This window comes from Candoia aspera, chromosome 3 (genome assembly GCF_035149785.1).
Source record: "Candoia aspera isolate rCanAsp1 chromosome 3, rCanAsp1.hap2, whole genome shotgun sequence".
Taxonomy (NCBI): domain Eukaryota; kingdom Metazoa; phylum Chordata; class Lepidosauria; order Squamata; family Boidae; genus Candoia; species Candoia aspera.
Window position 1 is genome coordinate 49477541 of NC_086155.1, and position 21415 is coordinate 49498955.

General features: G+C 38.1%; 1 protein-coding gene across 2 annotated transcripts in view; it reads right to left on the minus strand.

The window, feature by feature from the left end:
• Window positions 1-21415, minus strand: part of BLTP3A (bridge-like lipid transfer protein family member 3A) — a 64056-nt gene that overhangs the window by 19668 nt on the left and 22973 nt on the right. For both annotated transcript variants that reach the window (XM_063297609.1, XM_063297607.1), the window contains exons 2-11: window positions 17760-17922; window positions 14332-14370; window positions 12521-12612; window positions 8507-8696; window positions 8083-8223; window positions 6746-6916; window positions 3539-3710; window positions 2516-2602; window positions 1664-1834; window positions 129-283 (exon numbers count right to left, since the gene is read on the minus strand). In XM_063297609.1, the coding sequence (XP_063153679.1) occupies window positions 129-283; window positions 1664-1834; window positions 2516-2602; window positions 3539-3710; window positions 6746-6916; window positions 8083-8223; window positions 8507-8696; window positions 12521-12612; window positions 14332-14370; window positions 17760-17922 (1381 nt within the window). The remainder of the gene's footprint in view (window positions 1-128; window positions 284-1663; window positions 1835-2515; window positions 2603-3538; window positions 3711-6745; window positions 6917-8082; window positions 8224-8506; window positions 8697-12520; window positions 12613-14331; window positions 14371-17759; window positions 17923-21415) is intronic.

Here is a 21415-nt window from a genome sequence, read left to right on the forward strand (position 1 = left end):
ATCTATCATCAAAGGCTTCGATTCCTTATTTAAGTGGACATTTTCCCCACATCAATAGCAACAAGCCACAGGTTAGCCACCCTGGCCTATGTGACGCTCACTTTCCCATATTTATTTTAGAACTTTACCTGATGAATATCCAGATCATCAACTCGAACAACCAGGCAACTGGATCGGAGTCTATTCCATGCAGGCCATTGGAGTCCTAACTGGATATGAGGCGGTGTGCTAGCCTGATGTAACCCCTTCTCTGGAGAGCTTTTTGGAGAACTAGAAAGAACACCTTAAAGCAAAGAACATTTTAATCATCAGAACCTGCAAAATTCTTCCTTTTAACCATCAAAATCAATCCTTTACAAATACTGCCCTCTCCCTTTCTCACCCTCAATTCTATATTGACATGAAGTACTGGGTGCCAAACCAAGAATATTGCATGCAACAAATATAGAACTTTGTCTGCTTGAAAACTGTACCCTAGAAAACATTTACTAGTAGAGGCCCAGAAGTTATGGCTTGCCTTATTTATGAGTTATTGTCTGTAATTGCCTGTTTAGCATTGTCCTTCCTGTGACTAGTAGTAAAAGAAGGCGGAAAATGCCCTCTAAATGAAGGCGTTTTAATATACCAGCCTTAATATGCAGCGGTTATTGTTATGGCTCACCAGTGATAATAGGCAGCAAAACTCCAGAACTCCCCTCCCACGTTTGATACATACAAAAAACAGTGTTGCATGCTCTCATTGTGAAATAAGTTATGTAAAAGGGAAAACACATATATTTATAAATATATGTTGGGGGGGGGTGGATGTATGTATATTTATTTATTTATTTATTTATTTACCTGCTCCCAAGATCTGACAACAGTGAATAAAATCATGGGCATCTCAGCTGTTTTACACAGACATCTTACATTAAGAAGTGTGAAAGTGGAGAATAACTCATCACTCCTGGAAATTTTTATCCCCAGTCTTCAACTTGTATTCTACTACTTGCAGAGTAATCTTGAAGGTTGTGGGAAAAGGAAGGACTACTGATTTGGCAAACAGATTGGAGAGCTTTAACTTATACGAAAAAGGCGGCATTTTCCTTTCTATTCGGCCTACAGCAGTTTACAGCTTTCAATAAATGAGGAATATCAATATGAGTCAAGTTATGAGAATCAGCATGAATATCTGATGTAGATTCCAGGATTTAGCTCTCATAAGCTCTTAAATTAAAGTACTAGAACCATCTTCATTTGCAGTTTGAAACAAGAGGGAGTTTATTTTTCTCATCCTAGACAATAGTGCTTTTTAATACAGATACACAGAATCCAAAAGTGTATACATTATTTCTTGATATATCTTAAGTTGTACCCCATCCCTATTCCTAACTTTCACTTTTTAACAAGACACATAAGTAGCACAAAGCAATGTGGATGCTTCAACAGCAGTTTATTTATATGGAAAAAGTTCCCACGTCTTCACAATGATATTCAGAAGTTAAATGAGCTCTTGACTTAGCAAAAACAGAATAGCAAATAATCAAAAGAGGTTCTTTGGCACGTATAGGAGCACATACGAAGAACCTGTTTTGAATGGTTAAAAAAGCCATGTTGTGGCTGCTCAGAAAGCTGCTCCCAACTATCTCCAACTGCAAAGCCTTGATAAGGAATCTTGAGTTACCTGATCTCTTTTTGAAGGGAGATTCCTTCTCTGCAGTTTTGGAGAAGACAGGACTTATCTCTTCATTATATTTTCCCATCTTGTTTTGGAATTCATTCACTAGTTTTTTTGCCCAATGTTCCCGGGTCTCCATGGCATCACAATACCGCACCCAATGTTTGCAGCTATCTCCTGAATAGAACAGGGAGTTTAAGTTGACAGGACTTCAGTCACAGTTCATTTCATTTTTGAAGATACTTCTAATTTGGACCACCACTATCAGGTCAACCAAGTTAAAAGGTTTTGCTGTTGTAAACTGTACATGTAATAGCCTTTTTTCAGTAACATAGCTGAACAAATCTTGCTATCTGGATTCCAAACCAAACATATTCTCAAAACTATTCCTACATCTGATGGAATTTCTATATAGTAAATGAATATTTGTTACTCATAGCTGTGCTCAGTAATGTTGAATTCCCTTAATGTTTTCCTTGTTAAAGGAAAACTTATCCGTCCACCTCTATTGTTCCTGGAATTCTCACAAAAATTGTTATAAAGAATGACACAACTCCCTATTTTCCCTCCCATCCCAATTATATGATTGATTGTATTTAACTTTAGGAAAAGTGCCATTGATAGCTGCCCATTCTAACTGGTGTTTCTTCAGGAATGGGCTATATGTTCAGCTCTTATGAAGACCACCATTTCAGCAAGTTCAGGCAAAAGCTATTACTATCCACAGCATTTTCCCTCCTGTGCCACTCATTTCACTTGCTGTAATAGAATATTGTTAGTACTGGAATATTTCAATAATTTTGAGCCAAAGTCAATTATAATTAAAAGTCTCATCCTTAAAACTTGCAGTGACCTTACCTGCCCAGTGGAAAGGATAATAGTCAAAGCCCATCTTCTTAAATGTTAGTTGCATTGCACCTCCCATTATACCATGTTTGGAAGCACCTGTGGTAAAATAGAATTAAAATAAGACAAATCCTGGTTGCTATATGCCAATTTATGCAAATAGAATATGAACTGGTATTCCAAAATGCAACACTGTGAATAGCATGCATTGTTTTAATCATAAATGAACTGGATCTCACCTTTGGGATTATTTAAAAAAAATGATGTCAAATATAAGGTATACCAATAAATAAATCCCTCAGCATCTATTTTTATTGAGATTTTTGTTTAAAAAATATTTTTGATTAGATTCTCCAAAATGTCTCAATATTGTCATATAGCATGATTCTATTATCAAACTTTATAATTTCAAAATTAGATCATGAAACAAGTAGATAGGTAGGCTATATGATACCCATAGGCATGAAGATACTTAATAGCAACCTCCCTTGATGTTTGGCAGTCTCCCTATCCCATTTGGTCCTTTTTTAAACATTCTTTTAACAAACAAATAAGAAGCTGTTGTGCTACAAAACATCAGCCTTTAACATTTCCTTTATTTCCAGTAATGTCTCTGTAATCCATATAGGCCCTATCAGTATTCTTAGAAAATAAAAATGGGGGAATGTGGCTGCAGCCTAGTATTTGTTAGGAAGTAACATCTGTACCTCAAAAAATAAAGAGAAGAAGGAAGAACAGATAGTGTACTGGGGGACAAGAAGAAATGGTGGGAAGCCATGTCACTAGTTAACAATTTCATTTTGTGAATACAGAATTCCCTACAGCACCCTCGTTGTAACTGTATCCAATATTCTAAATGTGCCCATGAGCAAAAAAAGAGTGCTTGCTACTTAAAACCAATTAATAAAAAAGCCAGAATAAGGAATAAAGAGGAAAAAGGAGGAAGCAAGCTGAAATTTCTACCACTATCACTAGGGGAAAAATAGCTTTCCCCCAGCCACACTGTTCTCCCAATTTCGGCCCATGTAAAGCTACCTGTTTCTCGAGTGTGACTATCATCACAGATGTGAAGGTCCAAACGGGAAATAAGAAGGTGATAGGAAGACTCTTTCATATCATGCATCTCAAAATACTGGCTGATTGCTTTGTGGGTGCTGCCAAATGACTGGGGCCAAGTCTGTTGGGTACCAGGAATAGGAGGTGTGATCTGTAATACAGCAAAATGAAGCTCTGATTTACCTATACAGAACTCAAGAAAAACAATGGTGATGACATAGTATCAAAATACCTCAAATCATCCTTTGGAAACAGAAAAAAGGCTTTGAAATGCATTAATATCAGGCAATACTTCATATTTCAAACCCCTCAATGAAGACTAGTAAACAGAAAGCCAGGCTGGAAATCAGGAATCTTGGGATAATTGCTAAAGGTTTTTTTTTTTTTTGCAGGGGTGGGGTGGTGGTGGGGAGGGAGAGAGGGAGGGAATTATACCTGTATCCTAAATTACAATAGAGAAAATACAGTTAATGGGATTAACCCACATTGGAAAAATGAGCATTGTGATCATGGCTGAAGTCAAGAATTATGAATGAAAGAACAGCTGTCCCTCACCTCTAGCCAGCCATCCAGCCAGCCTCAAAGGCTGACTTTAGAATTTGTAGCCCTCCAGATGTTGCTTAATTTGGGGTTATCTGCTAATATGCATTTACAGTATCTCCAATTCTTCTATTTATTAATAAAAATGTTGAAGAGCACAGTATGTAGGAATGATTCTTGCACCTCACTTGATCCTGCCCTCCAATCAGATGAGGAACTAATCAAAGTGAACATCTGTAGCTCAGGGTTGAATTGTGGAGTCCTTGGTGCTCTCTGAGCCTTGTTGCTTTCTTGCAGACGTTTCAGTGCCAGGCTAGGCGACATCTTCAGTGCAAAAAGGGAGTGGGCCTTGCTCTCTGTTTATATACCATGGTTTGTCCAGCTGAGATACAGATGAGGAACTATTAATGAATGTTATATTCTTGAGTATGGTTCTCCAGTCAGCTGTGAAGCCACCTGGTACTACTAATACTGTTCATCCACATTTAAACAGTTTACTAATGAGAAAATAAGAACAAATATTTCCAGGCCTGTATACTTCCCTGGTGATTTGTCCCACCCTCCTTCTCCCACATAAGTCTTTTTCATTTTAAGGTAATTGCTGGGTTCTTTATTTAACTACACTGAAGAGCCACAAAGATCTGGATTTTCTGCCAGGCACTGGGAGATTTGTAACTGTACTTGGTGATTGTTTTTTATGGTACTGTTTCCGTTCCCCCTGATACAATCTTTTATTTATTTATATGTATATGTATATACTGTATATGTTTCTTATATTATTGTATTTCTCTTTTTAATCCTTTTTTTTAAATTACTGCCTAGAGTTGCTTCAGTGATTGGGCACCTATACTGATTAAATAACCAACTAAATAAAAGAATATACTGTGTCACGTCAACAACACCGAAGCAACATTCACTGCCTTTGTGGGGAAAAGTATGCCATAGAATAATCCGCTTTCTTATGGGGGTGCAACTGAGTCTGAACTTCCAATCGATGAGAACCAGGTGTGATTTTGAAGGAATCTCCCCTACACACGTTAGCTGCCACACATTGGTTGCAACCACTGGAGTCTCCTCTTCATAATACAGGTTTGGGGAAATGAGAAAAAGAGACCTGCAGTACTTAGAAAAAGGTTGTCACTGTCCATATTAGAGATGGCTACAAACCATTGCCAAAGAACTTGGCCTCGATCAATTCAAGTCAGGCAGACAGGGTACGAGTGTGGGCAGGTGAGGAAGAGGGTGCTGCGGCACTGCGCAAGTTTGGGAGGGCAGGGAAGGGGTGCTGTGCCTTGCAAGTGCAGACGGGCGTGGGAAAGGGCACTGCGCAAGCATGGCCAGGCATGCATGTGTGTGCTACGGAGTGTGGGTGGGTGGGTGCTGCAGGAAGGTGCACGTGCCATAGAGTATGAGACCCTAGGGATCTAGTTCTCCATATAGTGGGCTCCTCGGGAGAAAGAGCAACTTGTGACCTTCCCTGGTTTCCCCATTGACTTTGGTTGTGGGAAGCCGGCAGGGAAGGTTGTAAATGGCGATCACGTGACTGCGGGACACTGCAACTGTTGGAAGCGCAAGCCAGTTGCCAAGCGCCCGAATCACAATCATGTGAACATGGGGGTGCTGCGACGGCAGGAACTTCAAGGACTGATTGTAAGCACCACTCATTCAGTGCTGTTGCAACTCTGAATGGTCACTGAATGAGTGGTTATTAACCAAGGACTACCTGTACAGTTTACTGTGTAATCTTGTGAGGCAACATAGTAAACTACTGAAGGAAGAGAAGACCGGTCAATATTACTGGTCAGTTCCCTCTTGCTAACAGAGCCTCTTATGAATCCCAGTATGCCTCATGTTCACGTAATGACCAATTTGAATCCAACCCTAAATTTCCATGGAACAACAGAGTGCTTATGCTATTTTGGCAAGTTAAAACTTTTTGACCTATAAAGCCCTTTACGGTTTGGCACCTGCATGCCCTGTGGACTACTTACTCCAATCAGAATTGGCCCAAACTATTAAACCATCCCAGGAGAAGCTACTTTTAACCTCCCACTTTCATGAAGTAAAAGAAGCCGAGGCCAGGTCATGCCGCTCTTCAGTAGCAGCACCAGCTCTGTGGAACAGCCTCCCATTAGAGAGCGGACTGGCCCTGTCCAAGACGCATCCAGGAAGGTGCTGAAGACCAAGCTGTCCTGTAGAGCACTTTGGTTAAGACTCTATCATCTCTTTCTTTCTTACTGATTAACTGGATGGGGGGAGAGGCAGTTGACTGTTTCTAATGTTTCAGTTTTAAAATAGAAGTTTTAATTTTGCCTATATCGTGTAAACTATCAGGATTCAATTCTTATTATGATGAGACATAAATGTAATAGACAAACAGAATCATACAAAATATAATTTTCAAGGAGAGAACTTAAGGACAAATGTTGAGACAGAAGCATGATTATTTAAAAAAAAAGAAAAGAAAGCTGCTAAAAGTGTCCTCTGAGAGGGCTATTTATTTTTTTCATCTTGTACTTACTCCAGGAGAATATCTCTAGTGGTCATTATGTCAAGACCAATGGACAATCAAATAGATACGTATTTGGTGTAAACTTAACTTTCAGTGAGTTGCTGTTAAAAACTGTGTGCGCTAAAAGTGCTTACTTGGATAGGTTCAGGAGCCAAACTTTTCCTCTGCTGGGCTGATTTCTCCATGGCTTCACTCAAGGACTCTGCATATTTCATCATTGCCTTAAGCTGGGAGTCAGTCAGCACCCACAGCAAGTCATCAAGAAGGAACATGAGCTTAGATGCCATCACATTGCAATCTTTTGTCTGCCTCATAAATAGAAAAAGCTCAGCACATTGTCTGAAAGGATTTTTATTTATTCCCAAGAATAAGCAGCTTCAGTGGATAGCATTTTTAAATTATTTTTTCCAGAAGTTAGCAAATGGGCTAATTCCTAGATTTTAATGGGAATTAATCTCTGAACACAGTAAAATATATCACTTTTATCTGAAAAAGGAAGAAACTATATTTGATAGTGCTTTAAACAAAATACATTGTATGATTTTTCAGCATGTATTTATTCTGTTAATTTACAGAATAAACAGGTTACCCTAATAATGTGAGTTAAGAATACAAAATTTTAAAAAGATGCTTGGTATATGCACAGTTGTGGAATATGCTGTTGTTCAACAAAGGTCTTCAGAGGAGCCGGGGGAAGATGTATTCCATTCTGTTTTGTCTCATTATGGGTGAGCTGGGAATTCTTAATGTTTGTATCAAAAGACGTTTATTTATTTATTTATCAATCAATCAATCAAATTTCACTACTGCCCATCTCCCCCAAAAGAGGGACTCTGGGAGGTTTACAATAAAGCTAAAAGGTTAAAATACAGTAAAAACAAGATATGTTACATAAATATAAATATGAAATATAAAACAGCGTCCAAGATGGCAGATGCAAATTCAAATACATGGGGACCACTTTAAGGCTCTAGCCACCCACAGGATTGACTACCCCACTTCCTGTCCCAAGCAAGATGGCAGAGCCAGGTCTTTAACTTTTTCCAGAAGGTCAGGAGAGAGGAGGCTTGCCTCACCTCTGGGGGAAGAGTGTTCCAAAGGGCAGGAGTTCCAAAGATATGATGTATATTAGTGGTAGGTGGCAGTATTGCAACCGAAACTCTCCCCACGACCCAAGTTCGATCCCAGCAGAAGCTGGATCCTCAGGTAGCTGGTTCAGGTCAACTCAGCCTTCCATCCTTCCAAGGTCGGTAAAATGAGTACCCAGCTTGCTGGGGAAGGTGACTGGGGAAGGCAATGGCAAACCACCCCGCTATAGTCTTCCAAGAAAACGTCATGAAAGCGGCATCCCCACAAAGGGTCAGACATGACTCGGTGCTTGCACAGGGGACCTTTCACCTTTCACACTTCTGAACTCTAGGTATACTAATCATTCTATCCAGTAACACTTTTCAGCAAAATATATACTTACCTTTCTCTTAAGCGATATTTGGATTTTGCCCTGGTTAGTAATAAGTCTTAGAGGTGTAGTGAGGGGATCTTGTTCTCCGTTTTCTGTAGCATCAGCTTCTACCCGAAGAGTCTGCCAGGTGAGTTCTTTAAATGTTAAAACCTATCCAGCGGGAAGCAAGGGGCACAAAATAAAAAAGCAGAAAGTTTCTTAGCTCTTAAGGTGTCTAATATAGTGCTGTAAGTTATAGATTAGGAAACAGACTTTAATAAAAATACAGCAACTCAATTTATTTCAAAATGGTTGTGGCAAACTACAATATCCACACTGTTCATTATACAAGGATGTGCAGTGCAACAACAACAACAAAAGATTCCAAATGTTAAAATCTTTGCAAGTCTACGGAAAGCACTCCAAATATAAAGATACCTGTTTATGGACCTACCTCTCCCTTATGTGAATCAGTGATTCGGGTAAAGCGAAGATCACTTTGCTGCCAGTTGGGGTTGACACTATATCCTTGAAGTTGCCATAATTCAAATGATGCATGGAAGGCCTTGGAGTGTATCTTGATGGTAATTGAATTGACAACAATATACATACCTTCCACAACCTTCTCTGCAAACCCATATTCACTGTAGGGGAGGAAATAACTTTGAACAGAGTACAATGCTTAAGCTCATCTTAATCATTAAGGCACATAACACTGAAATGTGTTAAGCTTATGTAAAGCAACATGGCCAGACAGCAGCAACTTACTGTTTTCATACTAATAGTTGCAGTTCTATGTTAACATAAAATAATATAGGTTTCTTTATACTATATGAACCTATTAATCATATTTTATTCTTACAAACAATGCTGATCTCAAACTTTAATAGTACTAGAGCAACTGTATTCCTCTCTCTCTGAAAGATGACATGGGTGTTAATATGTTTTCTACTACAGATTAAGGTTACTATGGTAACTAATCATTTTGGCCGAGTGAAGAGGTTGAATTTAATTGTCCCCTTTTCACGTGTTAATGGTTGCATTGCCTAAGGGAGGAACTTGCCTGAACTTGTTTTAGTTTCAGTTTCCCTTCTGTGTAGGCTTGCAGAGAATATGCAGCTGAGAGAAATCTCTCCTCTCAGCAAACAGCCTTTAAATATGTTTGTTTTCTGGAAATAAAATTATTTTTATAGAAATGCCTAGTGTGTGACTTTTCTGATCTCTCCTGGGCCAAAGGCTTTCCTAGCAATCTGCTAACAATAGGTACAATTTTTTGCATGGTACTCAAATGTTACAGATGACAGTAAAGGCCTAGGTAGTTAAAATACTTCATCAGACTATGAAAACAAGGTCTTCTAGGGTTTGATCAGACTCACATAATCCAGAAAACTGGAAATCAAACACAGTATATCACATCCAAAGTACATGAAAATTAAATAGTACGAAATAACTACACTGTATGTGTAATGGTCTGTGGGAATATCCTTGAGGAGGAGGAGGAAGAGCTGCAGCCAGGGCAATGGTCAGATAAAAGACACCTCACCCAAAGGAAGGAATGGGCGCATGATAAGCATCTCAGAAGGGACTCTCCCTAGTTCCCTGGAATGTAAAGCCAAGGGGGAAGATGTGCTTTCAGACTTGCAAGTTTCTGTTACTGTAATCTTACAATGAAGGTAGTGTTAGTACTTATGGTACTGGCTTGTCTTGACTACCTTGAAGGGCTAATAGTACACTATACTCACATGCTTAATGGAAGTCTTTATATTCCAATAATTTGACTAGTAAATCTGTTTTGAATATTCAGGAGGTTCTAGCAGAGGACTGCAGCTATTGTATACCCACTCAGTACACTCCTTCTATCTGGGATGGTCATTCTCTTCCACTGAGTGTGCAACTTCAGGAGGGGTGTACATGGAGTGGTAAGGGAGGAAGGGGACACCTGCCTAGCAAGCCAGATCAACTGAATCAACCCAGGTGATCAATGGAATGAGAGGTGTCTCAGCCAAATTCCTCTTTTTAATATCCTACATGTTCCTCATAGGAGACCTTTTACTCTGCCATGAATTGGGGTGTTACCCATTAGGATGACAACAGGCAGATACACTCACCTTCTATAGGAAAGCTGCACTTGGTCTATGCTCAAATACTGAGATTGAATCTGTATTATACTGTATATGTGTTTTTAAAATGTCTGTTATATACCCAACGGTAATTGAAATTCATACCCTTAACTGTCAGTAATTTTAATTGCTCCTGTGATTTTTTTATTTCATATGGCATAGCAGAATACAGCATTATTGCATAAAAGTTCACAGAGCGATATATAAAATGTGTATAAAATATAAAACGTTGGCACAGTAGATTATTTTAAAAACATGCAATACAAATAATGAGTAAAATTATAAACAGAATTAAGTTATGTGTGAGCAGTTACTAGAGTGGCTAAGCCTATGGCCGAATATCTAGACCGTTTAGCCATTGGACAGCAGTGCCCTCGAGATGATGTAGTTCTTGCAGGGAGCCAGGGAACCTTCTAAGGGGGCATCATGATGTGATGTAACATTTGCAGGGCATTCCTGCAGTCACAGGGGTGCAACGTAGACTAGCCTCCTCGTGGTGCACCCCAGGCAACATGACTTGTCATGGCCAAATAGTCTACACATCTGGCTGCTGGACCTTACAAGGATTTCCCAGCAAATAAAAGCAGCATGAACATCAAAAATAAAAACAACAGCTCCTGTGACAATACAGAAGGACAGCAGTAATCTTATTATCAATTCTCAAAAACCTCTAAGAAGGTTACAATTTTTTTTTATCAATTGCCATGGCTTTTAGAAACTGCCTGGTACATCCTCCACATTACTAATTGTTTTAGTTTTTTAAAAAATCGAATTTAATGTAATGTTATTCTTTTCTTGCATTTACATAATGGTTGAATTTTGCTTGTATGATTGGTCTTGGATCATAAATAAATGAATAAACAAATGAGGTTACTGTTTACTGTGTAAGGAATTTTTCCTCAGGTTAAATTTACTGATAGATGAGATATATAATCTTCCCATGTGTGAATCTGATCTGAACTGGTAGCTCAGGTTATCTAGATTTATCACGTATTATCTACAGGCACTATAGATATCAGAAAATCCTGCCCCTACCATCATCTAGTGATTGTAATACATTACTTATTGATTTCACCCTTGAATGCATTCTTTCAATTAAACTGCTAATATGATTTTCTAGCTCAGGACTGGTAGCTAGATTATTTCCTTTCAACTTCATTATTTTATCATTAAAAATATTAAACAGAATATTAAACATCTTCATAAGTCCACACAAAAAATAAATCTTGCTTGCCCCATGAAGTTGATAAACCAAAGAAGCAAGAACCATTTAAAAAGGCACCTTTAATGCTAGTCAGGGGTAAAATGTAATCCTGAAAACGGTAACAGTAAATTTTCAGGCAGAGTGATAGTGAGTCAGCTAAGGCAGAGCCTCCTTGAAATGCTTCTTTCCCATGGCCCTTGCATCTGGACTTGGTTGCTTTTTCTCACATGTACTCTCACAGCTCCCCCCTACAGTCTCTCACAACTATGACAAGATTCATTTCCAAAATCATATCCAGCAGTGAAACCAGAAAAGCGATAGGTTATGTGGCATATCTAATACTGTGGCCTCTGCAGAGGATATGTAGATACAGAGATATGAATTGCTGGGGGAGGATTTTCCCCATATTATGAAACACACACACACACACACACACAAATTACTTTTTTCTGTTCAAGTCTCAGGCTCATATCCATATTCATGGACTGCATTTGAAAAACAAGCCTACTGCCTATAAATTGACTGGATCTTTTTAAAAAAGCCTTCTTAGCTATAAGTAATGTTTCATGCGAACATGAAACATATCTTGCAGTGGCTTTTGTTAAATAACCCTCCTAAAATGATAATGTGCTAAAGTCCCAAAGTACAGCTGCAACATATCCTGTGTATATAGATTTTATTTTTCTTTTACAAAAGACAACCCCAGAATAATAAACGAGAATGTTTTTTTTAACCTTTCTTTTCCAGCAGTCACAAAAACAAAACAACTCTTACCACCCACCCAACATCTGGGAAAATTAACTGTAATCTGGGTCCCATATAGTTTAGCTCTAAGAGATGCTGCTTGTACTTGCAGCTTATTAGGAAAATATGGGAATGGATACAAGAAGAAAAAAACTTGGTAGGGGAGGATCTGCATGATGCTTACTGGCTTCAAATTGACATGCATAACTGGGCAATCAAAGTCCCACCCCGTTTTACGTGTGACACATGTTTAAAAAGGACGAGCATTTGATTGCCTGCCATTTTTAACCCTGTGACAGCTGCTGCAAACACCCCTGCATCACAGTATCATTTAAACTGGAAAAGCAAAGATTACATCAAAAGCCCCACTGAGAAAAAATTAGTTAGAGGCAGAGTTAACCTTTGTCCTGAAGCAAGGGCAATGGGAGACTGTCCATTGGGTGGCCGGGGCTCTTCACAGGTTTGCATCTCCACTTCGACTTTATCTAAGTACTGTGAAACAGCAAAGAGAAAAATGTGGAAAAGTGATATGCAAGTACATGTAAGGAGCTAGGAGAAAACCAGCCATACTGTGAGAGCACACAAGGTAAAAACTAAACAATACTAGGGGGTAAAACAATAAGAATCCTTTCTCCTAATCTAGTGACTGGGTCACACATCATGCCAACAGTAAAGAAGTTTGTTTTTCTTAGCAAAGTCTATAAATGGAGTCAATATTATTTATGAGTGCATAAATCACAGACTAAACCATGGTTTGATGTTAGGTACAGACTACACTGTGGCTTAGCATGATGTGTGAACAGAACTATATAATGTGTAATTTTCTGGTTCATTTCCTGGCTTGGTTTTCTGTCTCAATGTAGCCTCTAATGAATCTACAAAGGTGCAAAGCACAGACAGTTATAAAGGAAAGAAAATAAACTAGGAATCTGCTAAAATATATGACTGTTTCACCCTAATGCATGATCTGTTCTTATTTGTTCAACAAACCAATTTGCCAACCCTAACCCAGAATATGATTTTTATTTTTGACTGATTTTGACATGCAAAACCATCTATTTATGACTTATTGTTAGCTGTAAACAATGCTATCTTGGCTTAGCATGAGTAAAAGTAGCCACTGTGTAATCTCACTAGATTCAAGTTGTTTAGGGCTGTTTCACATGTTGAAATTTCCAACATGCCATTTCTATTTAGAAATGTACATACCACCCACCATACTAATAAATATCAGTACCGTTACTATCCAAAAAAGATCTAGCGTAAATTAGAAGCCAACAAAGTTTCACATCCTCAGAACTAAAACAATGAAGACTGTCATATGGGACCTGAAAAAAGAATGGCCTTTAAATTAAGTAATTAAGAACATAACATAAAAAGAACTCTGCTGAATCAGGCCCGTCTTAGTTCAGCATTTTGTTTCTCACAGCAGCCAAACAGGTTTCTCTGGCTTGCTCACAATCAGGAGATTAAGACACGTGTGCCTCTTGCCACAGTTCCCTTGCAGCCTGTATTTGGAGACATACTGTCTCCAACCCAGCTATATACCATTAAGTTTTCAATATCAACAACCCTCACTAGACCTCTTCTCCATTAATATTTCCAATCTCCTTTTGAAGTCATCCAATGTAGCAACCATTACCATATCTTGTGGTATGAATTCCAGATTATATATGAAATATATGAAGTAGTATTTTTTTTGTTTGTTATAAATCTGAACATTTTAATCAACTCAAACACAATGCCACTGGCATAATTTTCTTTCACTCAAACACTTTCCAAATTCATTCCCACAATAAGTGGGCCTACTCATAAATACTAATAATATCAATTGTATCTTAGAACAGTAGAATACTACACATGAAATATTATCAGTCCACATTTTTTTATAGGAGCATCTGGCAAAATGTATTTCCAAAACTGAAATCTTATGATGTCATAAAAGGCTTACAAATACAACAGTGCTGAAAACCTGAGAAAAAGATCAGTGTATTTTGCAACTAGCTTAATTACTTCCTTCCAACATTTATATGTTCATCACAGAAATTACACAGAACCATGCTCATGAATTACAACTGTAACAGACATAAATGGAGACCAAGAGCAATATTATCCACCCTTATTTTTCAGCTTTAAAAATAAATGCTTTTTAAAGAAACAAACTAGGTTACAAGTTCTTACTAACAGAGAGGAGATAAACAAGGCCATTACCAGACAGATTGGATGAGTCTTCAGCTTAGTCCACTGAATCTGTAACAACAAAATTAATGTTAAATAAACAGGAAACGCTACAAGGACTAAATAGATTTAGGGTGGTACTAACAAGATCAGTTCTAGCAAACATCTGCTCTGAAAAGTGGCATTGCAAAATGTGCTGCATGGGAATACACACTCACTGAGAACAAAACCATTCCTTATTAAATGCTCTTTGCATACAAGGGTGAGATCGGCTAAAGGAAATAAAGTACTATTTTGTGCCATGAACTTTTATGTTTACTAGTCCTTTGTCAAATGTACCTTTAAGACAAAAAAAAAAACCCAATTTATTGGTTACATTAATTAAAACACTTCTGCTCTTGTAGGAATATCACCAGTGTCAGCCCTTCCATTAGGGGAAATGATGCAGCCACTTTAGACAACAGACTGAATTGGGTGAATTTGGTGGCTATGCCTCAAACTGCTACCCTACAAATTCAGATTTTGGAACAGCTAATTCATTATGTCCAAATCATAAGGACTTTGGAGTGTACTGCTCCAAGGAGATCGTCAAAGCAATGTATTATGTGAAACAGCTATGGTAATCTGTCAACACAACAATATATATACAGTTAGTAAAATTTATTATTATGGCTGCTTGATCAGCAAATAAGGGATTGATTGGATATACTACTGCCACCAGGGAAAGTAAACAGGTGTGGAAAGCAGAAAATCCTCCTCCTGCTTCAAGCAGTCTGTCTTCCTAGGCTGCCTCTAAAGATCTCAAATTATCCTTTCTGTCAGAATCCCCCCCACTCTTAAAAGCTGGTTCCAGAGGTTTAACTGACTCTCTAAAGTAGTGAAAGGGCACAAATTAATAACCACCCTCCGAATACTAATGAAAGTGCAGGGAAATATTTGATAAAAACTGATAATGGTCTTAAAAACTATCACTATCCCTAATCCAAACCTTAGAATGAAACTGGGCATGTAATGAATTATTATGAACTATCATGAAATTCACAAAACATTATCCTTTAAAAACTTGCTAAGCATTAAAACCCCAAAGTCAGAGAATAACATTTTAAAATCAATGAAAGCTAACGTTCACTCTATTCTTCTTTGTAAGTTTTCTTTTTCAGTGTTCAGTACATGTATTTCCACTGCTTACTAAAAGATGGAGTTACCAGTCCTCTTCTAAACAGAAGCAAAATGTAATTTTGGAAGAAAATATTAGTAAATAAATACAATTAATTTCCAAGTAAATAACATATGGTCATATAAACGAAATGAAACAGAAGGGCAGTTTTCAATCAGAAACTGATAGATAACTTGCTACAATGTTATATTCTGTTGTTTGTCACTGGTTGATATAACAGCAGTGAAAGCAAAGGTAGCATGGAAAATAAAATGTCTGCTGTTACACTCATAATTTCCTTGTTTGTTTCTTAGATAGCAGACTTCTGGAAACATAAAGCTATAAAATATGATACTGCAAGGAGCCACTACTTCAGAATATGATTTTACCTATATAAAACTAGCTCAGGAACATATACAGTAATAAAGATGTTTTGACACAAAATTTTTAATATTTGGAAAATTTTCTGTCCATACAAATCCATCAAATTTAAAGGTGTACTTCGAAGACTGGTAACTGCTAGGATAATGGTTTAGCTCAACATTTCTTGCTAATGGTTGGACTGTTGCTAGACAATGACTTGATGCAAAAGTTTGCCAAATGCAAAATAGTGCAATTGTTCTAGAGCTCTGTATGAAGCCTGAATGTTCCTTTTGTTTTTGTTTTTACCACATGCCCCTTTGACTTTCAAAGGAGGAATAATCATGCCTGAAGTGCACAAAGCTTTTATGCACAGCTCTGACCAGTAGCATCCATGGTGTATGTGTGTGTGAGAGAGACAAGCCAATCTGATGAAAGAAGCCTTGCCCCATCACACGCTTGTCCAAAAGGAACAGAGCTTGCAGCACAATGGCACGACATCGTGTTCATCATTTGGAGGAAGTCAGACACTCACGGCTCTGAGCCTCACTCTACAGAAGGAATCACTCTGAAGAGGAAAAGGGAGGAGAGGATATGGGGAAGCAGGAGGAAGGAAGCAGCGGAGAAACTGCAAAAATGATGGAGGTATTTGCAAGCACTAGATCGGAAGTGGAAAAGCAGTTGCGCTGTAACTATCACCTCATTATGGTTATACTGGAGGAGACAGTGCAAAAGCAATTCATAGCAGCCTGCCAATGTTTGGCAAGCTTCACTATTTTAAGAGGAGTTTAAGAGAAGCTGATTTAAAGCAATGGGGGAAGGGAGGTTTATATCCAATGAAACGGTTTTGCCTTATACAGAGATATGGTTCTATCACTGCTTTGTTTGATGTAGAAATTAAAACTTACTTATTTTAAATTTATTTCTTGACCAATCCTAACCCCAATGAAATCATTTGTTTTATTCATGGACAGGGAATCATTATGGGGATTACAGTATTGCAAAGTCTGAGAATCTCTGGCTTATGCAAAATCAAATCACATTAGCATGCTTTTGAAAATAGAACAATCATACACACCTTCCTAACCAACTTACTAAAAGTTGGGCCCTGAAACAATCATGTAAGAAATTCCACCATTCTCATTAGTTGTGTGCCCTTATATATGGAGCATAATCTTTTATTATCTTGTCTGACCTTAGCTCTGTAAACAAAGGCTATATCCTATATTAATTTATCAGCAAGTATATTGATAAACAAAGAAAAACATATACCCAAAGAAACAGTTTTTTCACTACCCAAATAATTTCTCTGTGCGTGTATTGAGGAGACAAGTCTGGTGTTAAAATTGCAATTTTTTCCTAAAATGTTTCAATTGTTAATCCTCATCTCAAAAAACAGCTCTTTTAAATGCAGCAGGTAGATCTGATTTTGCAACTACAGCAGAAAAAGATCAGAGCTATACTTTTTAGTAACAAATCTTTCAATTCATTTTTCATGAGGCTTCTACCACTATCACCAATCCTAATGATGCTTAAATTACTTACATCAACTGAAAAATTAATTTTATTCCAGAAAAAGCCTACAGCAAAATTTTCAAGAAGAGGACACTGTGCTCTTTATATAAATACACAACTGTGACCACAAAATATAATCTCTCTAATTATGCATGAAAGCAAGTGTCAGATGTGAGGCCTAACAGCAAACTGGTAATCAGTTTAAAACTGAATGTAATCAGACTGCTTATAATTTCTGAAGCATCTGGAATTCAGAACTTGGCCTTTTTTTTTTTTTTGCCAATTACTATAGCAGATCTCAAAGTGCCTGTATGGGAAGATTTGTATAAAAAGCAAGAGCAGCTTCTACATCCAAGTAAAAAAGCATAAAACTGGTTAGAACAGAAAAATATTAAATATCATACTAATAGTTATGGGAATTTTGGCTTACCCTGATGGAGGCCTTGTTACAAAAAACTCGAGTAATGGCTAGCCAGGTGGGCAGATCCAGCAAATTCTGCAGAACCTCTTCATCCAATTCTAGATTAGTCAACTGCCCCTGTCCTTTGAGTGTGCTCAAGTTGATTTTATCGGGGGAGAGATTCTTTGTAAACCTACAGTTAATATAAATGGAGATGCAATTGAACACTTCCATTGATCAGAATACTGAATTGAGATTTGGATAATATAACTTTAAATCACATCCTAGAAGTAGATAGCATGCCATTCTCTTAGTTTTAGCCACAATTTTTTAACATGAACACTTACAGTGTTCCTCCTTGCAGGAAAATAAGAACAACGAAAAACATGTCACTGTTTTAATGTACAAACGATCTAACTGCTTAATCTACTCTATCAAGAGAATTAGAACTTGAAAATTCTCTGAATGCTAATAATTATAACTGTTTTTTGCAAGTATAATTATATTAGAGTTCAATTCTTGCTGACTAGTTCTTAAAAATCAGGATTATATTCATAGTTTTAATCCTGGAGAAAAATTACAGAGATTTAGAAGATAAATTACTTTGTACTACAGTGAAATGGAATGGGAAATCACATCAAGCAGCTAGTGATAAATTTAAAAAATGGCACTATTTAAAATTATACCTGGAATATCCCACTTAAAATTCAGCTCTTTGATCCTGTAGTTGTATTTCTATGACCAGACTTAAATAAAGGTTTGGCTGCAAACCTCTTTTCCTACTTGTTTGAAGACTGAATCTGGCATTTTCTGCTAGCTACACATACTGGCTACAAATGTCTTCTAGCTGTTCACTGCAAATACTAAATGCTGTATTTCTACATCTTAGTTGCCAGCTGCCATTTTCTTTCAAAAGTATTACAATGCACAATTGATGCAGGATTGTTTGCTCAGATAATTCCTGGCTATCCTGGATCTCTCAGTGGTTTTCAATACAATCGACTATGGTTATCCTTCTGGACTGGCTTCGGGGGTTGGAAGTGGGAGGCACTGTTTTGCAGAGATTCTCCTCCTTTCTTTGAGGCTGTATCCCATTGGTTGTGGCGGGGAGAGGTTGTGCCCTAGGCCCCTGAAATGCAGGGTGCCTCAGGGCTTGGGTCTTTTACTCTCCTCTTTAACATCTACATGAAACCACTGGGCAAGACCATTTGATGGTATGGGGGGCAGTATCATCAGTGCACTGATGATACCCATTTATACATCTTCACTCTGGGCCGGGGAGGTGATGCTGTTGCGGAACTGACCAAGTGTCAAGAGGCTATGATGGTCTGGATGGGGTGGAACCAACTTCAGCTCAATCCTGGCGAAATGGAGTGGTTTGGGGGGGTTGGTCCCCAGGGGTCTGGTGATATGTCATCTTTGACTCTGGATGGGGTTGCACTTCCCCAGATTGAGCTGATGCGAGGAGCAGGTGGCAGCCATGGCCAGGGCAGCCTTTGTACAGATTCGTCTTATATGCCAATTGAGCCCTGTCAGGGTCCGGGAGGCCCCGCTCATAGTTAGTCACATCTTGGTCACTTCCCATCTAGACTACTGCAATGTGCTCTACATGGAGCTGCCCTTGAAGACCACCCAGAAGCTTCAACTGGTCCAAAATGCAGTGGCATGCGTAGTGTTGGGTGCCCCTAGGTTTGCCCACATTACACCCTGTTGCATGAGCTGCACTGGCTCCCAGTTTCCTTCCAAGTGCAATTCAAGGTGCTTTAAAGCCCTACATGGCACAGGACCAGGTTATTTGTGGGACTGCCTCTCCCTGAGAGTACCTGCTCTTCCCACCAGATAAGATAAGGTAGGCATGCTCCAGGTCCCTTCCCTAAAATGTTGCCATCTAGTGGGACCTAGGAAGTGTGCCTTTTCTGAAGCTGCCCCTACCTTGTTCCACCCTCCTTCCAGAAGGCCATTGACCTGGATCTTTATCCAGGCACTGGGGGAGAGTGGTATAAGCCTATGGATAGTTGTTGGGCCATCCTAGGAAATGACTGAGGTAGTGGGTTTTATAGTTCTTGTTTTTTGTTTTCATTTTTATGCTTTGTAGTTTTCTTATTGTTGTGAACTGCCCAGAGTTGTGCTCTAAGATGGGCAGACATAGAAATCTTTTAAAATAAATAAACACATACATACATACATACATACATAGCCTAAATAACCACCATTATTTGAAATATCAGTTTATTGCTGAGATATTCTAAAAAAGAACACCAGGGGAAATTATTTAAAATCTGGGGTTCCAAAACAGTAGCCTTGTTAGGCTGCAGCAACAAAAACTCCTTCAAGTCAACATCACCCACTGGTGACTGCATCCATGCAGTTGTCTTCACAGTGTTAGGAAAGCTATCGGCCATTGCCTTTTTCCTTGATTTTTTTAACTGGAATTCCCTGGTGTGCCCAATCTGAGTACTAATCAGACCCAACTTTGCTTACGTTCTGAATCCAGACAAGGCAGTTAGGTACTGTCAACTGCTGCAAAAGCAGCAAAGAAACACAAACGTATTATGGCATAAACTTTCATAACCTGGAGTACACTTAATCCAGTTCGTGAAACATTCTCAATTTCAAGTACGTATTTATATATGACACTAAGAATAAAAATAATAAACACATGGGATAAATGGAAAGAAAATGCAAAAAATATAGTCCGTGATGAGTCAATTAAATGATCTTTTACAAAATTGCAATAACATTAACATGGTTTCAAGTTATCTTTTATTTCCCAGTAACTGGTAATGGGTGTATGACAAGTGAACGCTCACATTCACATCATGCTAATCTGTGGCACAGACAGCTGACATGCTTATCGGTAATTCACTGGTCTACTATTATGAGTTCACAAAACTAACTACACGTGCTAGATTCACACAACACATAAGGCTAAAATACTGTTAGTTAATGTGTGGTGATGTGTCTTACGGAAACACAGTCCTACACTGAGATTCTGTACTGGCATGGGTTGTTTGTTCATCAGATAGTAATTTTAAAAATTGCAGAGAGATAAAGAGCTCTGGTCTGCCAATAAGTTAAAAGTAATGGAATGGATAGATGACAGGAAACAGATGTACAGAGATTCATGGCTTCAGAAACAGATGAACAACAAAGCACACAAGGTAGGATGCAACAAAAGACAAAGTAAGAAAAATCAAGGTAAAATACATTTAGGTAGGATAAAATAAAACTTATAAATGTGTCTATTAGTTTTTGACATGGAGGCATGTAAGTTTTATGTTTTTACTGGTCTAATGCAGATGTTACATAATCAACTTCCTAGGCATATTTGGGATGTCTGGAATATGCAGAAGACAAATTCTTCCTCCACTTTCCTCTATAGAATTACATTACATTTGTATCCATGATTACCTAATATTTGGTAATGGTCTCAAAAACCTATTCAATAGTACAACCCTGCAAGCCCTGGATACAAAGGCAACCCTAAATAGCACTAACCTAATGCAGGCAAATTAACTGAGTTTACATATCAAACTAAGTCATGATTTATAAAAGAAGCCATAATTGATTGCGTTTGTACAATGTAAGATACTATAAACTATGTTTTACAAATTACAATAGCCAAATTCATATAATATCTTAAGTCAAAATTATGGCTTAGCAGCAAACATGGTAATATAATGCCT